This window comes from Babylonia areolata, chromosome 23 (genome assembly GCF_041734735.1).
Source record: "Babylonia areolata isolate BAREFJ2019XMU chromosome 23, ASM4173473v1, whole genome shotgun sequence".
Taxonomy (NCBI): domain Eukaryota; kingdom Metazoa; phylum Mollusca; class Gastropoda; order Neogastropoda; family Buccinidae; genus Babylonia; species Babylonia areolata.
The window spans coordinates 49,885,801-49,903,537 of record NC_134898.1 but is presented as its reverse complement, the minus strand read 5'-3'; the positions used below and the strand labels follow the sequence as shown (position 1 = coordinate 49,903,537).

General features: G+C 42.5%; 1 protein-coding gene across 5 annotated transcripts; it reads left to right on the top strand.

The window, feature by feature from the left end:
* The first annotated feature begins 1,458 nt into the window (after positions 1 to 1,458).
* Positions 1,459 to 17,521, top strand: LOC143297572 (uncharacterized). Of its 5 annotated transcripts, none has more exons than XM_076609960.1 (7): positions 1,459 to 1,748; positions 6,865 to 7,176; positions 8,223 to 8,255; positions 8,837 to 8,884; positions 11,121 to 11,219; positions 12,009 to 12,293; positions 12,614 to 17,521. In XM_076609960.1, exons 1-7 carry the CDS (start codon positions 1,637 to 1,639, stop codon positions 12,847 to 12,849), a joined length of 1,125 nt encoding a protein of 374 aa, XP_076466075.1. In that variant the 5' UTR covers positions 1,459 to 1,636; the 3' UTR covers positions 12,850 to 17,521. The 5 variants fall into 5 exon arrangements, with proteins under 5 accessions (XP_076466075.1, XP_076466074.1, XP_076466076.1 ...); XM_076609959.1 differs by having other exon boundaries at positions 11,118 to 11,219; XM_076609961.1 differs by lacking the exon at positions 8,223 to 8,255 and having other exon boundaries at positions 11,118 to 11,219.
* Positions 17,522 to 17,737: the final 216 nt, after the last annotated feature.

Genomic DNA, 17,737 nt, shown 5'->3' with positions numbered 1-17,737 from the left:
AAGCGGCGGATGAGGTGAACAGGGCTGGAATCTGAGAAGTAACAAAATTCACGATGCAGTTGCACAAGGGAGTTAACTGGTTGGGTTTTCCTTTTCCCTCAACTGGCCACTGTGCGATTAATATACTTTGATTTTTTTAGGTCATGTGGGACAAAAACCAGTGAGTGATGATACATGCACAGATCTTTCTCTGAATAAACAGTTGACGGCCTCCTTCGCCTCCTTTCATCCATCGTCTATTATCGATTGAATGCCGGATCTTGAAACGGATATGCCGAAGGAAACAACATGGCGGCCTCCAAAGCCGAGCACGCGCTCATTATCGTAAAGAGGTGTACGCTATCGATTGCTAAGACTATAAAAAAAAAGGAATTAAGAAAAACAACATAAAACAGTACAATGAATGTTAACATCGACAATCACATTCGTGCATTATTACACGGTGGCCTGGTTGCAGACAATGCAGCTGTAACGCTACCTTGGGAATCCATTTGCCAGGCACACACACGCGTACGCTCATAATTCACTCAGTTCACGTTCACGCACGCACACACACTTGTATTGGTTATTCAGGGTTTATCGGTGCCTTGTACAAGGCAAATACAAATCGTATGACACATCTCGACCATCTAACTTTCTAGAAAATCATCTACTTAAGTTGTGAAACTGTCATCATGGTAACAACATTTATTCGATAACTACAAGGCTTCCGAACTTCAGTACTTTTTTTTGAAAATCTCAGCCATTCTGCCACCTTCATCCTTGCTGGGGTTTATGCCAAGGTCAGGTATTTGCAACTTATGTTTTCAACCACAGATGTTATAACGCATCATTGAAACTTAAACTAAAACTGCAGTTTGCTATCAATCTTGTTCACAATGTGTACCTATACACTCACAACACACACACACACACTTCGTCGCTTCTGGGTAAGAACACACGTTAGCGGTATCAATACTAAAATGATGTTGTTTTTTGTCGAATGTACGAGTTGGTAGCTAGTTTCAATAGAAAAAAGCGAAGATGGCCATGAACTCTTGCTGTGACGACATTTTGTCAGAAAATAAGTGAAGAAAAAGAAATGAGCATAAAAGTGGAGGAGTGTGTGTTATTGTGTGTGTCTGTGTGGGGGTGGGGGTTGGGGGTGTTGGGAAGTAGCGAGGCAGAAGCCATCTTGTTCTGTATGCTTACGATCAGCTAAATTTCAGTTGGTTCTGATATCGCTCACAGTTCTAGCAAAAGCATTCACACCATGCGACTGTTCCCCATCGCAAACAATACTCTCTGTGATGCCTAAAATTAGTCCACAAGTCCGACGGGGGTAATCGTGCTGAACTCATTTTTACATGCCCCCTCCCCCCCCCCTCGCGCACCGGCCAATAAAATCAAGACAATCTCCACTTCATACCCCCATAGGGGACGGGAAGAACAATTGTCAGTGGAGTGGCCCAAAACGAGGAAAAACAAACAAAGAACAACTGTGGGTGTTGGGCATTGACACGAACGCTGCCCATACATAGTAAATCACGTGCTCTGCCACAAAGGGTAAAAACTTCCTGAACTGAGCAGCGACGCCCAGACATCAAGGTCCAACGTGGGACAAACAGTGCACTGGTGACACCCAGCAGCAGTGACGATGGAGAAGAAGAAGAAGAAGTGGCACGGTGTGTGTCTGTGGATGTTGCTGCTGCTGCAGGGTCTGTGGTGGCAGTGGGGCTGTTGTTCTGAATGTCGTCCGGACGAAGAAGGTAAGATGACAGATAAACAGTAAACTTGATTGTTTCTTCAATCTATCTTGCTTTAAACCCGTGACAATCCTGACATACCCATAGTCGCTATTAATTGTCAGAGCAAAACATTACAACAAAAAACAACAAAAACGTGTTAATGGGCAAAAACGCCACTCAGATAACTTAATGCTGTGCTGGTACAGAGGAAAAAGACAACAACAAATAACAAACAAAGAAAAATAAAAGGAAAGTAATAGAGGGGGGAGGAAATAAAAGCTACGTGTATAACAGGATTGAAATGATATTATCTTTTTACACAACAGGCACGATAGTCAAACATCGTTGAGTGGTTTAAGGAAAATGTACATCTATGATTATTTCTGTCAAAACCGTAGTCATTCCTCTTGCAATAAAGGTTTGATTATGTCTATAGCAAAAAGGGTGTGATTATTAAGAGAGTCGTGGATATATATATATATATATATATATATATATATATATATATATGTATTATATTATATATATTATAGGTATATAATATACGTACATACATACATTAAAAGATTACTGTTACATTTTTTTCTGTTTCATAAAACTTAGGAATTTTTATTTGACTGTCAGATATGTTGGCAAGCCCGCCGACATTCATTTGCTTAAGGTCTTTTTATTTTCGTGACAAGTGCTAATTGCGTGACGGTGTTTTAAGAATGTTCCACAGAGGGTGAGAAAAATACAACTCTTGAGTAAATTTGTTGTTGAGCCATGTGATTAATAGATAGCTTTGTATCCTCCAGTATAGCCACCTGATGTTTTGTTAAAAGTGTATCGGGACAAATCCTGAACAAGTATCAGGTTTTGCTCCTTGAACAGTGGACTGAAGTGCGCGAGTCCCTTGTCCAACGGATTAACAGAGGAAATATTTGTTTGTTTTTGTTGTTTGTTTGTTTCTTTGTCGTTGGTGTTTGTTTTGGGTTTATTTGTGCATTTTTTTCTTTCAGTTGTGTGAACCTTTGAATGGGAACGGGTTTTTGGTGTGTGTGGACCTTATGTGATCCTGCTCTTTTTTGGTGACACTGTCGCTTAGTAAACTATTGGCTTCGCTTGTTAAGTAAACTCCCCAACCCAGATAATAGTTTGTTTGTGTGTTGTTGTTTTTTAATTGAAAAAAAATTGAGTGTTGAATATTTTATAATGAGATGAATTAAGTTATGCATAAAATAAGGTGATGATTTCCACGGTATTGTGAACGAATAAGATTTGGATACAATTTTTGTTTGTTTGTTTGTTTTGTAAAGGAGAGGTTTCTTACTGGATCTGTTACAAACTGAGAGGTATGAATGCCAGTACAGCCAGTACATGTTTAGGACTGACAACACGCATAAGTAAAATTAGCTTTCTGACACTGACACACTGGGACATGGATTAATAGCAACCAATTATCGCTTTCTTTTATCATAAGTTTCGTATGTAGTATAGAAGTTACACTCATCCAAAACATAACGTTTCATAATATGACTCAGTGCATGGAAGGCTGTTGTGTTTCACACTCATTGTGAAGGCCTTGCATTATCCAGGCGGAGTAACTCCGTTCGTTGACTACAGGTTCGTTGTCTTTGTAATGACCGTTATTTTCATTTTAATATTTCTTATATTAGCTTTTCACTTTCTGTCCCTCTCATATGGCGAGACTTAAGGTACTATGTACACTATGTGCTTCAGGCATTCAAGGGATAGATCGACTGAATGATCTACTTTCGACATAATGGTCGGTTTGACGGTAAGAGTAGCATCCTCTGCAAGAAAGTGTGCATTCCTTCAGTATTTATCATTATCAACACACAGATCAGATATAATGATTCGCGAGCACACTTTACTGAAAAGGGCTAAAGGAGACCACAACATTTTATCCAGACCTTTTATCCAGAGAATGACTTGCGCAAAAAGCCTGTTACCAACTCCATTCTGGGCACATAGCTTTGAATTCTGATTGTGAGCAAAAATGACCTGGGTAAAAAAAAAAGTTAGTTCTGGTAACACCCCACCACTCGTTTTCGTTGCTGTTGTTATTAAGCAGGAATCCCATGTGATCTACCTCGTGATTCATCATCTTCTTCTTCTTCTTCTTGTCATCATCATCATCATCATCATCATCATCATCATATCTTTGCCATCATTCATTCATGCCAGTAAACTGGCTGATAAACAAGTTAAGGACTTTTATAATAATAATGGATACTTATATAGCACACTATCCAGAAATCTGCTCTAGGTGCTTTACAAAAACGCTTTTGTTAACATAAAACATCATATCTATGTTACATACACACACCAAAATGTGACTACACACACACACACACACACACACACACACACACACACACACACACACACACACACACACACACTGCATACACCAGCAACATCTTTGGGAAAATCACAATCAATAAAGAAGCAGAAATGGCTGATACAAAACGGACAGTGTTTCAATTGTAAACATTTTCAAATAAATTTCACGTCGAGCTAAAGTTGGTAACGAAAAAAACAGACAAATGAAATAGAATCGAGCAATTCCTGGTCACGAAAAAGAGAAAACACGTATGGAAGTACAGATTTATATAGACATACACATATACACACAATCTGTATCTCTCCCTCTCCCCCCACGCCCTCCACCCTCCCCACCACCACCACCCTCTCTCTCTCTCTCAACACACGCACACGCGCGCGCGCACTTTCTCTTTCTACGCACTAGCTATAACCATATTGTGTTGGTTTTTTTAAATTTCTATGGGCGGTTGGCCTGGAGATTAAAGTCCTTCTTGTTCATGTTTCTGTTCTTGTTATTTCTTTCCCGCACAGAGCGAGCTATCGATGGAAAGAGAGAAGGGGGGTTGGAGGGGGTGGGTGTTTTTCCTGTTTCCTCATAATCAACGGCCGTAGTTTTCCTCGTTTGCGTTTCTGTTACACATCTCACAGAGAGGTTTTTGTTTTGATGCGCCAGCTACCATTGAGAAGTTAGCGACGACTGAGGCTGTATGAGATTGTTGGTGGCGTCTCACAGAGGAACGAGCGAGCGAGTACTAACGTATTAGATATTGAGGCATGATTGCTGTCTTCACACACCCTAAAAAAAATAAAAAAGAAGAAAAAAATAACAACCAACAACGCATGCTCAAAAACGTAACACACACACACACACACACACACACACACACACACACACACACACACACACACAAGCACACAGACACAGATACACAGACACAGACAAGCACAGACAAGCACATACACACACACACACACACACACACACACACACACACACACACACACACACACACAAAACAACAACAACATACAGCTAGTAAATTAGAGAAACAGAGAGGCATATATATATATACATATTGTTTTATTGATTGAACGATTTGTACATGATTTTCTCTGTATATGCGAAAGGTGCTGAGCAGGATAAACTCTAGCCCTTGCTTAATTAAGTGATTTTCACTTCCTTTCACTTTGAGCCTCTGTGAACCTTGATTGCTCAGAACAAGGAAACAAAATGCTGCGTTGTTGATGTGGGTTTTTTGTTGTTGTTTTTGTTGTTTTTTTGTTTTGTTGTTGTTGTTGTTTTGTTTTTGTTTTTTTTTAAAAAAACGTTTTCCTGTGCACCGCTGAGAATATCAGTGAACGAACACATAACACGGAAGATACTCCTGTTCCCTTCTACAGTTGACATCTGTTGGATTTGTCTTCGTTCTTTTGTTGTAGTGGTTTTTCACCAAGGTGTTCTGGATTTCACGATTTTTGCATAATAAAAGGAAGGTGGCAGAATGGTTTAGTCGCTCAGCTGCCAATACAGAGTCCATAGGGGTGTGGGTTCGAATCCCGCTCTCGCCCTTTCTCCCGAGTTTGACTGGTAGGTTTGGTTTTCATGTGTGTGTGTGTGTGTGTGTGTGTGTGTGTGTGTGTGTGTGTGTGTGTGTGTGTGTGTGTGTGTGTGGTGTGTGTGTGTGTGTGTGTGTGTGTGTGTGTGTGTGTGTGTGTACAACACGCACATCCATATGTATACAGGTCGGTGGCCTTATATTAAAACAGTTCTGAGTTCCCGAGTTTGACTGGAAAATCAATTTTAGCGTCTAGTCTTTCGGATGAGACAATAAACTGAGGTCCCGTGTACAGCACGCACTTGGCGCACTGAAACAGAACCCATGGCAACAAAATAGTTGTCCTCTGGCAAGATTAAAAATAAATCAACTCTGACAGGTACACGAATAAAGAAAAATCAATTGCGACAAAGAGTAATACAATACAATACAATAAAAAGCAATACCGCAGAGAAGGCGCTCACTTTGTGTTGCTCCACGACCGGTCGTTACTGTCGTCAGAAGGGAGGAGACGCCAGTGACCAGAGTTCGATGCATACAGTGGTGGAAGGCAAGGCAAGACAAGGAGTCTATTCAATGTACCACCGGGGGACACAGACACATTATACATCGACGTCTTGGACACACACCGTAGAAAGAAAAAGAGTGATCTCAGACAGTTTAAAAAATAATGACAGAATTGAAAAATAAAAGCCCCACACGAGCAATCAGACAAATACATTAACAATGATTTTTCATCACAATAGAAACAAAAAGGATTCCCTTGCATCATTGGGAACGGCACATCATTCCGAGTTTCTTTACTCCACCCAGTGTGAATAGGTAACTGACTTCGATCGGGAAGGAGAGGTTTGGGCCCCACCTCCCTATGCCGAGCCCTAGATACAGCGAGTATAGATTCACTGCCATCATATCCATAAAAGGCTGCAGGTCCTTTAATGTTTCATTTAACCTTTCAGAGGCCACGCTATGTCGTATACTGTGCTACTGGGAACAGGCTGTTGAACAAAATAACTCCGCAGCAATGCAGGGTCTTCTCTGGTGTGTGTACTTACTTCATCCCGGCACTAACAGCTCTCTGTTGTCTGCCGGTGCAACAGCACTAACCTGGATGCGGCTGTGCAGGTGTTGTCACAGAAGCGGTTCAGGACAGAAAAGAAAATAATCTGACAGTGATGATGGTGACAGTGGTTGTTGTAGTTGTTGTTGTGTCCGATGTTGATAAACACGAGGTCTTAATTGTTTTGCAGCGTTTCTACAGAGAAAGTTCGACGGAACGCACTTTGTGATTTTGAACTGCAGTGGAAACGAAGTCTCCAGTGTGTATATACGGGAGGCAAATACGTCCAATAATCTGGTCAGTCTTATAAAGACTTCCCAAGAAGAAAATAAGTGCATCACCAAAGAAGTCTTCGCTTCCTGCAAACCGGAGGCCAATTCTGTCAGCGTGTTGGTGACTGACCTTGAGGAAGGAGAACGCAGAGAATACCAGTGTGAGATAAATGAATACGTCGGTGGTAAAACGATTCAGTGTACTTATGTCATCAACATCAAACGAGAAGGTGAGAAAACGCAGGAATGCAGACGTATTGTTATGATGAATTTGATCATACCCAAACACGCACCCACGCGCTACAGCTTCCAATCCACCACCATCCACCCCTCTCTCTCTCTCGCACACACACACACACACACACACACACACACACACACACACACACACATCTATGTACTCACGAACACCGAAAAGCGTCCACAAGCACACCCACACCCACCCACACACTGACCCCCCACCACACCCCCTCCAGCACACACACACATCTGCATTCACGAAGAGAACCGCAGACACGCCCGCCCACATTCACAGACATACGAACTCAATAAACAAAAATATCCATCTCTCTCTCTCTCTCTCTCTCTCTCTCTCTCTCTCTCTCTCTCTCTCTCTCTCTCTCTCTCCCTCCGCCCTCCCTCCCCTATTCTGGTCTGTGGTGCGGTGTGTGTTATGTGTGTTTGTTTCTTTCATTTTGTTCATTGTTTCCTATGCATTTTCCTAACACCATGCTTGTGCCTGTATGTCATGTATGTGTGTATGTATGTGTGTGTGTGTGTGTGTGTGTGTGTGTGTGTGTGTGTGTGTGTGTGTGTGTTCTTTTTTTCTCTCTCTTTTACGTATATTTTTTTTCTCTCCTCTTATGTATTTCTACTAACACCATGCTTTAATTTTGTTTAGTATTGTGTAGTGTAGACCCTATTCATGGCGGGGACTGGATGTAAATAACACACCAGTGCTTATCTATTATCCTCGAAATAAAGAATTTTGTCTTGCCTTGTCTTTCTCTCTGTAACTGTATTCTCTGTTTCTCTGTCTCTGTCTGCATGCCTTTCAGACACAGACAGACAGGCAGACAGGCATAGACACAAAGACAGACAGACAGACAGACAGACAGATAGATAGATAGATACATACATACATAGGTAATTAATTAGATAGATATATAATAAAAATCAAACCATCTAACAAATCATGTGAACGATGAAAACACTAGATATGCGTTCGCGCATTTCCACGTATTTCCAATATATTTGGAACAGTTTGTTTTTGCAGAATCAACAACACCCTCAGCTTTGACCACAAGACGTGAGTGTTGCATTATCAATCAACTCCATTACTCTTAGCATTGATTACTTATAAGAATAGAAACTTTTGCATTCAAGGTGCACAACCTCAAGCCAGTGGTACTTCATCAGCTGACAGTCAGGTAAACAAAAGATGCGGGTATAGGAAACAACGAACCTGTACCTAAATGCTGTGCTTTTGTCTCGCCAGTAGTAGCATGGTTGGGCTTTTTTTGTTTGTTTGTTTGTTTTGGGTTTTTTTGTTTGTTTTTTCATCACGTCTCAGTGTCTTTGCCTGCACATGTTTTCCATTTTCGATTCTTACCTATAGTTTTCTATGTGTGAGATTTCGTTTCTGAATTAAGAAAGAAAGAAGACAAGTCATACAGACAGTCAGACAGACAGATAGATGGATAGACAGATCGATGGATGGACAGATACAAAGATATATTCTGTGTGAATGCGTGTATGTGCCTCTGTGTGTGTGTGTATGCGTATATGAGGGTATGCATACATGAGTGAGTGCATCTGCATGTTTCTGCATGATTATGCTGTCTTGCCTTTGTGCTGGAGACATTTCTTTTTTTCTGTTCCCTGTGGCAGCCACGGAAACTGAAACTGAGGAAAAACCGGACGTCGCTACTTCGGGTAGTGAGTGCCTATTTTCAAGTGCATTTTACTTGTAAAACACTCTTGGCCGAGAGAGTGGGGATGTAACATAGGCAAGACACTCTCCACAATTATCAAATTCTTTGCCCAGATAGTCGGGACAGCATATTTGATTTCATGGTCATAGTCGAACACGAAGGACTATTATTCACACATGTCACTTGTCTTCCGGTTTTTTTTTGTTTTTTTTTTTGTTTGTTGTTGTTGTTGTTGTTGTTTTTCTTTTTTGAGTGAATGAGTACTTTATACTTGGTGGTGGTGAAGGAATTATTGTTGTCAGCTACAATATCAGAAATAGTGGTAGTAGTGATAACTGTAGTAGTGTCGCTTGCAGTAGCAGTAGCTGTAGCAGATTATGCATTGTTATGCTGAAATAGCTATGGCGTTATCTGCGAAAGCGTTTCAGAATCAGAACGATAACTACGATGGTGACGACGATAACGACTATGATGATGATGATTTTGAATACTATGAGGGTTCGTATAGAAGCCTAAGTATAAAAGCTGTTAATCTTAGGTGAGGTTTCATAACTGCCACATCTGTTGTGACATTTATGAAAAATATCAAACAGAGGAGAAGTAAATGTTGAAACATTCTCCTGATTTTGCGCAGATTATAGAATTAGTGTAAAATGTTAATTAAGTCAAATCATTTACGTTTATTCATATTATGTGTGGTTTCAGTAACAGTGGGTCATGGCATACATTATCAGAGACTTTTTGGAAACCTACAACACAATTATATTGACACCAGTTTCCCTGATACCTAGATACTTACCAGTTCTATAAATTGCGTTGTGCATCTTTTGCATGGTGAGTGGGATCACTGGAAGAGACTGCTTTTGAAATATTACATGTCATTGCGCCCCCTTCCGTGGCTTTTTGTCTCCTGTGGGTGAACAACTTGGGTCAATGTAATAAACCTGTTCCTGTTGATTTTATGTTTGTCTGTCTGTCGGTATATATACAGAGAGAGAGAGAACGAACAACATATTAGTTGAGAATAACTCGTGTAGTTGAGAACTAAACAACCCATCCGTCGTTTTAAAATAACTTTGCAAGGATCAGAAAGAAGTATTAGTATCAGTAGCTCGAGGAGGCGTCACTGCGTTCGGACAAATCCATATACGCTGCACCATATCTGCCAAGCTGATGCGAGAATGTTAAATAGAATCCCTTCAAAGATTACAATAGGAAGCCATTTGAAATCTCCCACAAGGACAGATCCCACTGTATGCCTGATATGACCTCAGTTTCGTACCCTGTGAATTCCTCAGACATCTCGGCATTGGAAGTGAACTATCATCCCCTGTGGCAAGTGATCCAGAGACACCAGTGACCGTTTCGTGAGGGCGAGGCGGGGGCTTCAGTCATAATCCAGTGACTTCACAATGCAGCCCATAAAGGATGAATGAAGGATAGGATGACAACACGACAACATGAGTATACTGTGAGAAGAAATAATGGTAACTAATACTAATGGAAAGAATGAAAAACTATACTTGTACCTTATGCTTGCGGAAAAAGATGCGAGGAGTCACAAATGTTTGCTGAAAACAAAGCCTTTGGATTTTTATTGAGAGCCTCATTCAACTTTTCTTACCATGAGATTCTCAGGTGAATGTTTCTTTGTATATACCAGTCGCTGTGTATCTTGCGTTCAGCAAAATATGCTTGGCGCAGAGACTGGCTGCATGGTCTGGGAGGGACACTCACTCAGTCTGGCTCCGCGACTAAGCCATTATTGTCGTTAGTAGGGGGCTTAGTAGATGGTGTCCTAAGTACGTTGAGTAATGCCACTGAAACGGTGCAGATGATTGGGCAGCTAAAAAAAAAAAAAAAAAAAAAAGACTTGTTGCATGGTTGATTATCAGTGCATTCAAAATTGATTTCATGTCTCTTCTTTCATGGTAACAGTATATTTTGTTTTCATAATGATTATAGCGACTTGATTATATGTGTGGATTTATTAACAATTCTATAAACTTCAATGTCATTCACAAAACCCACATGTATAATTCTAATTGTAGTCAGCAGTGATCAGAAAAGCTTGTGAACTTTAATGTGTAAGTTTTCCGATGTAACTGCCTTTGAGCAAATACAGCGAGTGCGTGCGCGAGTGTGTGCGTGCTTGTGCGTGCGTGCTTGTGCGTGTGCGTGTGCGTGTGTGCGTGTGTGTGTGTGTGTGTGTGTGTGTGTGTGTGTGTGTGTTTCAGCAGAGAATGGCGGTGTTTCAAGCGCCTTGTTCATCGTCGTTGTCGTCGCCATGATCATCCTGGTGGTCATCTGCTCTGTGCTGGGATGGATCATCTGCAAAGGTAATCTGTGTGTGTGTGTGTGTGTGTGTGTGTGTGTGTGTGTGTGTGTGTGTGTGTGTGTTTCTCGCTCTCTCTAATCTCCCTTTGTCTATCTGTCTGTCCCTTTCTTGGAGCAAGTTGTAGTGCTTGGTTCTAACTTGTTTGACAGTTGCACGTGACTAAATGCCTACGTTGACCGAACTACGTCATTGGTCAATTCCATACTACACACAGTTAGTAGCTGGTTACGACCATGCTAGGCTATTCCGTCCGAGCAATGCAACTGGCTCTTGGTCTCCGTTTGTCTCACTCAGTTCTCTTTGTCTGTCTCGTATGTGTGTGAATGCGAATGCGCGCCCACGTGTGTGTGTGTGTGTGTGTGTGTGTGTGTGTGTGTGTGCACCTTCCGCTTTCCACCTTTCAATTGTCAACATCCACCCACCACCTTACAAACACACCTTCCCAATCACAGCTTGCCCCTCGCCCCTTTCACTCACCACTTTTATCCATCCACTTCCCTCCCTTCCCTCTCTCCTCTTCCACACATCATCTCCGTTCCCGGCTTCCATTCCCTCTGTCGGGTTCATTTCTCCAACTCACCCCTTCCCCTTCATCCCTTCCGTCCACCATCCATTCGCCCCATTCCTACGTCCACTTGCACCTCCTACTCAACCCTTCCACTCAATCTTCCACTCGCCGATTCCACCCATTCCGTTCAACTCGACCCTTCTACACATCATCTCCATTCATCTCTTCATCTCGACCCTTCCACATATCCCCTTCCATCTTCTGGTTACCAATGATTTACAGAGAAACGCCGGAAGCGGAAATCAGCTGTCGACCCGGACAGCGTCTCCTTCCGGAGCGGGGTCACGGATAAATCCTTCCGCTACACCACGCAGGCTGCACTGAGAGTGGGGGCAGGAGGAAGAGGAGGGATGGGGAGCATGGGCACGCTGTCCCATCAGGCCCCCACCTCCCCTGCCCCCAGCATGGCGGCACCCGAGGTTCCTGGCGAGGGGATGCGGCTGGTGATGAACTACCAGCGGCCCTTCAACGCTCTGCCGGCCACCTCCCTCACCCTGGACAGGAAAGGTACAACCACCGCCAACACCACCACCACTACGATGAACAAAATGACGATGATTGTGGTAATGACAACGATAGCGATGATGATGGCGATTATGACGACAGAACACACAATGACAACGATTATGAAGAACTAATTGGCTAACTAACTGACCAACTGAATACTCACTCACTCACTCTCCCCAGAACCGATCGACCAACACAGCCTTACAAACTGACTAAATAGCTAACCATCAGTCCGTCTGTCCATCCATATATCTATACATGCATCCGTACATCCATTCATCCACCCACCCACTCATTCATCCATTTTACTTTTCCCACAGACCCCCGACAGCTGTACGAGAACGCAGTGCAGTACCAGGAACCCTGGAGCAGCATGCCGCTGTCCGGAGCCCCACCTCACGCCACCTCCACCCTTACCCGCTCACCCAACCCCCACCTGGTCAAGATCCCAGACGTCAGCACCACCACACCCCCGGGGGAGGACACAGACCCCATTGCCCCTCCCACACAGGGGACTGACCCGGCGTCCATCGAGGACAGTGCCTTCAGTGAATAAACAGGCTGAAAAGGTTCTTTTGTAGTGTTAGTAGCCTTCAATTCCGGGACATGCTTTTACACTAACTTTCGTGCTCTACTTTTTGTAGTGTGGTGTGAGAGAGAAAATGCCACGCCACGTGTAATCCACCCTTTGAGAAAACACTCACGTCATGGTTCACGAACCAACACCTGTCGATGAGTCGTGATGCACGTCTACTGATGAAGTGAATGAACAGGCTGGAAAAGTTCTTTTGCAGTGTTAGTAGCCTCCATTTCGGGACATGTTGTCACAACTCTTGACAATTTCGCTTAAAAATTGTTTTGTGTATGCCCTTCCCCGTTAACTCCCTCCCCTCCCCCTCCCCCGCCCCCCTCCCCATTGAACTGTTCATTTAGTGTGTGTAGCTCCAGGTTCTCTTTCACCATCCACCCTAACTTGGTAGGACCAGATGCTTTTCTTTCGTTCTGTTTTGTCAGTTGCCCGTTTGGGGTTAGGGGCTTTTTGCCCAGTTGGATGGCACCCTGATGTGAGGATCATTGTTTCCTCCAGGTGGTTATTGATTCTGTGTTCTCTGTGTTTCTACCAATGCCATTTACCCTCAGTTATGGGTTCTGGCTATAGGGCCAGAGGCATTACTTTGGTTCAGTTCTGTCATGTGCTACCTCTTTATCTGTCAATAATAATGATTGTTAACTTTAATTTCAACAGGTACTATTTCAACTGTTAAATTGTTGATTTAGTTGTTTCCTTTAAAATGGGGATAAAACGGACTAAATTTCGTTTGTTCCTATCAACTGGGTTTTTTTTGTTTGTTTGTTTGTTTGCTTGTTTGTTTTGTTTTGTTTTTGTTTTGTTTTTTGTTTTGTTTTTTGTTTTTTTTAAGAGCCGTTATTTTTCCTGTAGGACCAGCGCGAACGGCGGTTTATCCCTGCAATGATTTTTGTCCCTGCATGGACGTTTGCATCATGGAAGTGGGGTGTCTGTTATGTCTAATGTCTTGACATTCATTGTGACTGCTTTATGTGTTCCGTGTTTATAATCTTAACTGTGTTGGAGGTATTGTCACAACTCATGACAATTTCGCGTAGAATTAGTTTTGTGCATGCCCTTCCCCTCTTACCACCCTTAAAGTGTGTGGCTTCCTGTTTTACGTTTTTTCACGTGCAATCGTGGCGTATTGTTTGTGCTTTCAGTTCACTTCTGAGCAGAGGTTCAAGTCTCTCTTTCATGCCAGTGGCAATTTTCGAAGCTTGTGCGCCCATGGCCTTCTTGGAGGAAGGTTGTGCCCGATTTGGTCTGGGGCTTTTTGCCCAGTTGGCACCCTCTTGTGAGAACTGTTTTCCTCTGGGTGCTCAAGTTCTGCATTTCTATGTTCTTTGTGCCCTAGCTCAGAGGGTAGGAGTACCTTGCTGGGTGTGTGTCATCTTATTATTTCCAGCATCAGGGTACTAGTCCCCGGTGGGTAGGTGAGTTTCATTGTTGCAATAATTTAACTTATCTGTTGTAGTTTGTCCTTGTCAGTTTTTGGTTACAAGTGTTTCTTTATTCATTTATCATGTTCTGTACATGGGATGAGAGATGGTGATGGTTGGTTTTATTCGTTGGGAGGTGAGGACCAATGCCTGAAAAGTCAGGCTTGCTTTGTTGTCTTCTGTTGTGAGAGAAGTGTTTTAAACATAATTGTTTTGGAATTATGGTGAAAATGTGATCCATTATGTACGCCAATAGGATTTTCAGCCGCTAGAAACGAGTTAAAGTTTTCCTTGTAAACCCCTTTTATATTATTGTAAGAATGTGTATATTTTCTATTTTGATAAGGTCGATTCTGTCATTGATAAATGATTTCCAAACTATAGTGTTTTTTCCATACTCTTCTTCTTTTCTTATGTACATTTTCTTTCAGAAAGTGTGTTCACTAATGAGTGCGAAGGGTTGGAGGTTGAACAGAATTTCATATCAATGTTTTCAAATGCTGTTTCAGTTTGGTCAGATCTTTATCTCTTTGTCTTGCGTGTTCATTGAGGGGAGCAGGGGTAATCCTTCCAGAAGAGTCATAGACCATGCAGTCTGCAGCATCCCACTTCCGGTGCCTTTGCCCTTCAACATGTGTTGGCCGGGTGGCGTTGCTGCTCCGGTTGTCTGCTGACTGCTGTCTTCCTGCTGCCCTCTTATCACTGTTGTCGTTTGCTCTCATACAGTTAGCATCGTCGTCTTAATCTTTTTTTTTCTGCAGTTTTTTCCGTCTAAGTCATCGTTTTCTCTTCTTGTGTTGTGCAGAGTGGTTCAGTATTTTTTTTTTCTTTTTTTGTCTGTCAAACATCCTAAGTGTACACACTGATAACATTCTCAGAACTGCTTTTCACTGGCCACTTGTTTCTTCAAGTTCTGTTTTTTTTCTTTTGCGTTTATTTATCGATTCTCTCAGTACTTTAATATATCGGTAATTGCAGCCGCGACTGCGGCGATTCTTTTGTGAAAATCTTTGTTTGAATATATGTATGTGAACTTTGAAAATCTTAGTCTGTGTTTGTGTTGTCCGGGTGTTAGTGCTGGGTTGGGCGGGGGTTTTCTGTCCCCTCTCTAAAAGAGCGTGACAATTTGGTGGAGATGCAGGGTACTTAGGTCAGTGAAGGTGGGGAGGGTTTGACGTCTTGTTTGTTTTTGTCACTGCTTTTGGAAACACGTTTTACTGAGTGGTTGTTGAGTTCCGTTTGGACTGTATTCTAAGTGCACTGGTGTTGTTGCCTGTTTGCGAGAAGGCTAAATTGTTTTGCGTGATCGACCAACCACTGAACGTATTCACTTTTCTTTAGTTTTTGATTATGTCACCCTGACTAGGGGTGAGGTTCCCTTAGTCCGTCAGTCTTCTTCTTCTTCAGCGTTCAATATTGTTGGGATGCGTCAGACTTGAAGCTTCGTCGCCCTGACGAAGCCCATGGTTTTCTCCAGGTCAGTCCGGTCACCCCAAAGCTGTGCCTGTAGCTCTACTCCCTCAGGCCAGAACTGGCGTCGTAGATCCTCATAAGTGGGGCAGTGTTGGAACATATGTTCTGGGGTTTGTGTACCAGTTCGTTATACAAATGAGTTGGTTTTTGTTGTTGTTGTTGTTGTTGTTTTGTTTTGTTTTTTGGGTTTTTTTTTAATCAACAGACCGCCAAACTGTAATTAATCAAGTTTCTTTCACAGGTGATGACATGGGTGATCTCCCTTGGTTTGTTTTGTGAGTAATGTTAATTCTTGTGGGATGTCACTCATGACAATCTCGATCAGTTTACGAGCCTTTGTCTTTCCTGCAGGACCAAAGTGGACGGCAGTTTAGCACTGCGATGATTTTCGTTCCTGTGTGGAATTTTACAATATGGAAGTGGGGTGTCTGTTGTCTTCTCATTCATTGACTGCTTTATGTGTTCCATATTTATAATTTGGACTTGCAGGGGTTGGAGGGGGGGGTATTGTCACAACTCTGGACAATTTCGCGTTGAATTTGTTTTGCGCATGTGCTTCCCCGTTTACCCTCTCCATTCAACTGTTCATTTAGTGTGTGTTGTTCCCAGTTTTACGTTTTTCACGTGCAGTCGTGGAGTATTTTTGTGCTTCCGTTTCACCTCTGAGCAGAGGTTCAAGTCTCTCTTTCATGCCAGTGGCAGTTTTCGAAGCTTGTGCGCTCGCGGCCTTCTTGGAGGAAGGTCGTGCCCGTTTTCTTTCGGGGCTTTTAGTCCCGTTGGCACCCTCTTGTGAGGATAGTTGTCCTCCGGGTGCTCACGTTCTGCGTTTCTATGTTCTTTGTGCCCCAGCTAAGAGGGTAGGAGCACCCTTCTGACGCGTATCATCTTATTTCCAGCGTCAGGGTAGTAGTACCCTGCAGGCAGATGAGTTTCACTGTTGCAATAATTTAACTTATCTGTTGTAGTTTGTCTTTGACAGTTTTCGGTCAGAAGTGTGTCTTTGTTCGTTTGTTGTGTTCTGTTTATGGGATGAGAGATGGTGATGGTTGGTTTTATTCGTTGGGAGGTGAGGGCCAATGCTGGAAAAGTCAGGCTGGCTTTGTTGTCTTCTGTTGTGAGAGAAGTGTTTTAGACATAACCATAGTGACAATGTTATCCATTATATATGCTTATAGGATTTCAGCCTCTAGAAAGGAGTTAATGTTTTCCTTGTGAACCTTTTTTATTATTGTAAGAATGTATATATTTTTGCTATCTTCACAAGGTCGATTTTATCATTGATAAATTATTTCCAAACTATCGCGTTTTTTCCTTGTTCTTTATTCATACTTCTTATGTACATTTTCTTTCAGAAAGTGTGTTCACTGAGTGCGAATGGGTGGCTTTCGGACGGAATTTTATATCATTATTTTTAAATGTTGTTTCAGTTTGGTTAGATATTTTGTTTATTTCTTTGTCTTGCATGTTCATTGAGGGGATCGGAGGGGGGCGGGGGGATGGAAGGGGTAATCCTTCCAGAAGAGTAATAGTCTTCATGCAGTTTGCAGCATGCCACTTCCTGTGCCTTTGCCTTTCAACATGTGTTGGCCGGAAAGCGTTGTTGCTCTGGTTGTCTGCTGATTGCTGTCTTCCTGCTGCCCTGTTTATTACTAAACATCCGTATCTTTTCCTTGAACCCCTTTGTCTGCTTATCATTTGCATTCCCTTTTTCATCGTTTAATTTCGAATAAAAATGTGTATCCTCATTTACGTTTTACTTTTGGTTTGAAGAAAGCTTGGGGGTTTGGTTGAATGAATGAATGTGTGTGTTCAGTGTGTGCCTGTGAAGTTCACTTGATGTTCTGTGTGTGTGTGGGGGGGGGGGGGGGAGGGGGGGGCGGGGGGGGGGGTTCATATGACCCACCCAAACAAATACTCAACTACATACCAACACACCCCAAACCCGAATCACTCAACAAATA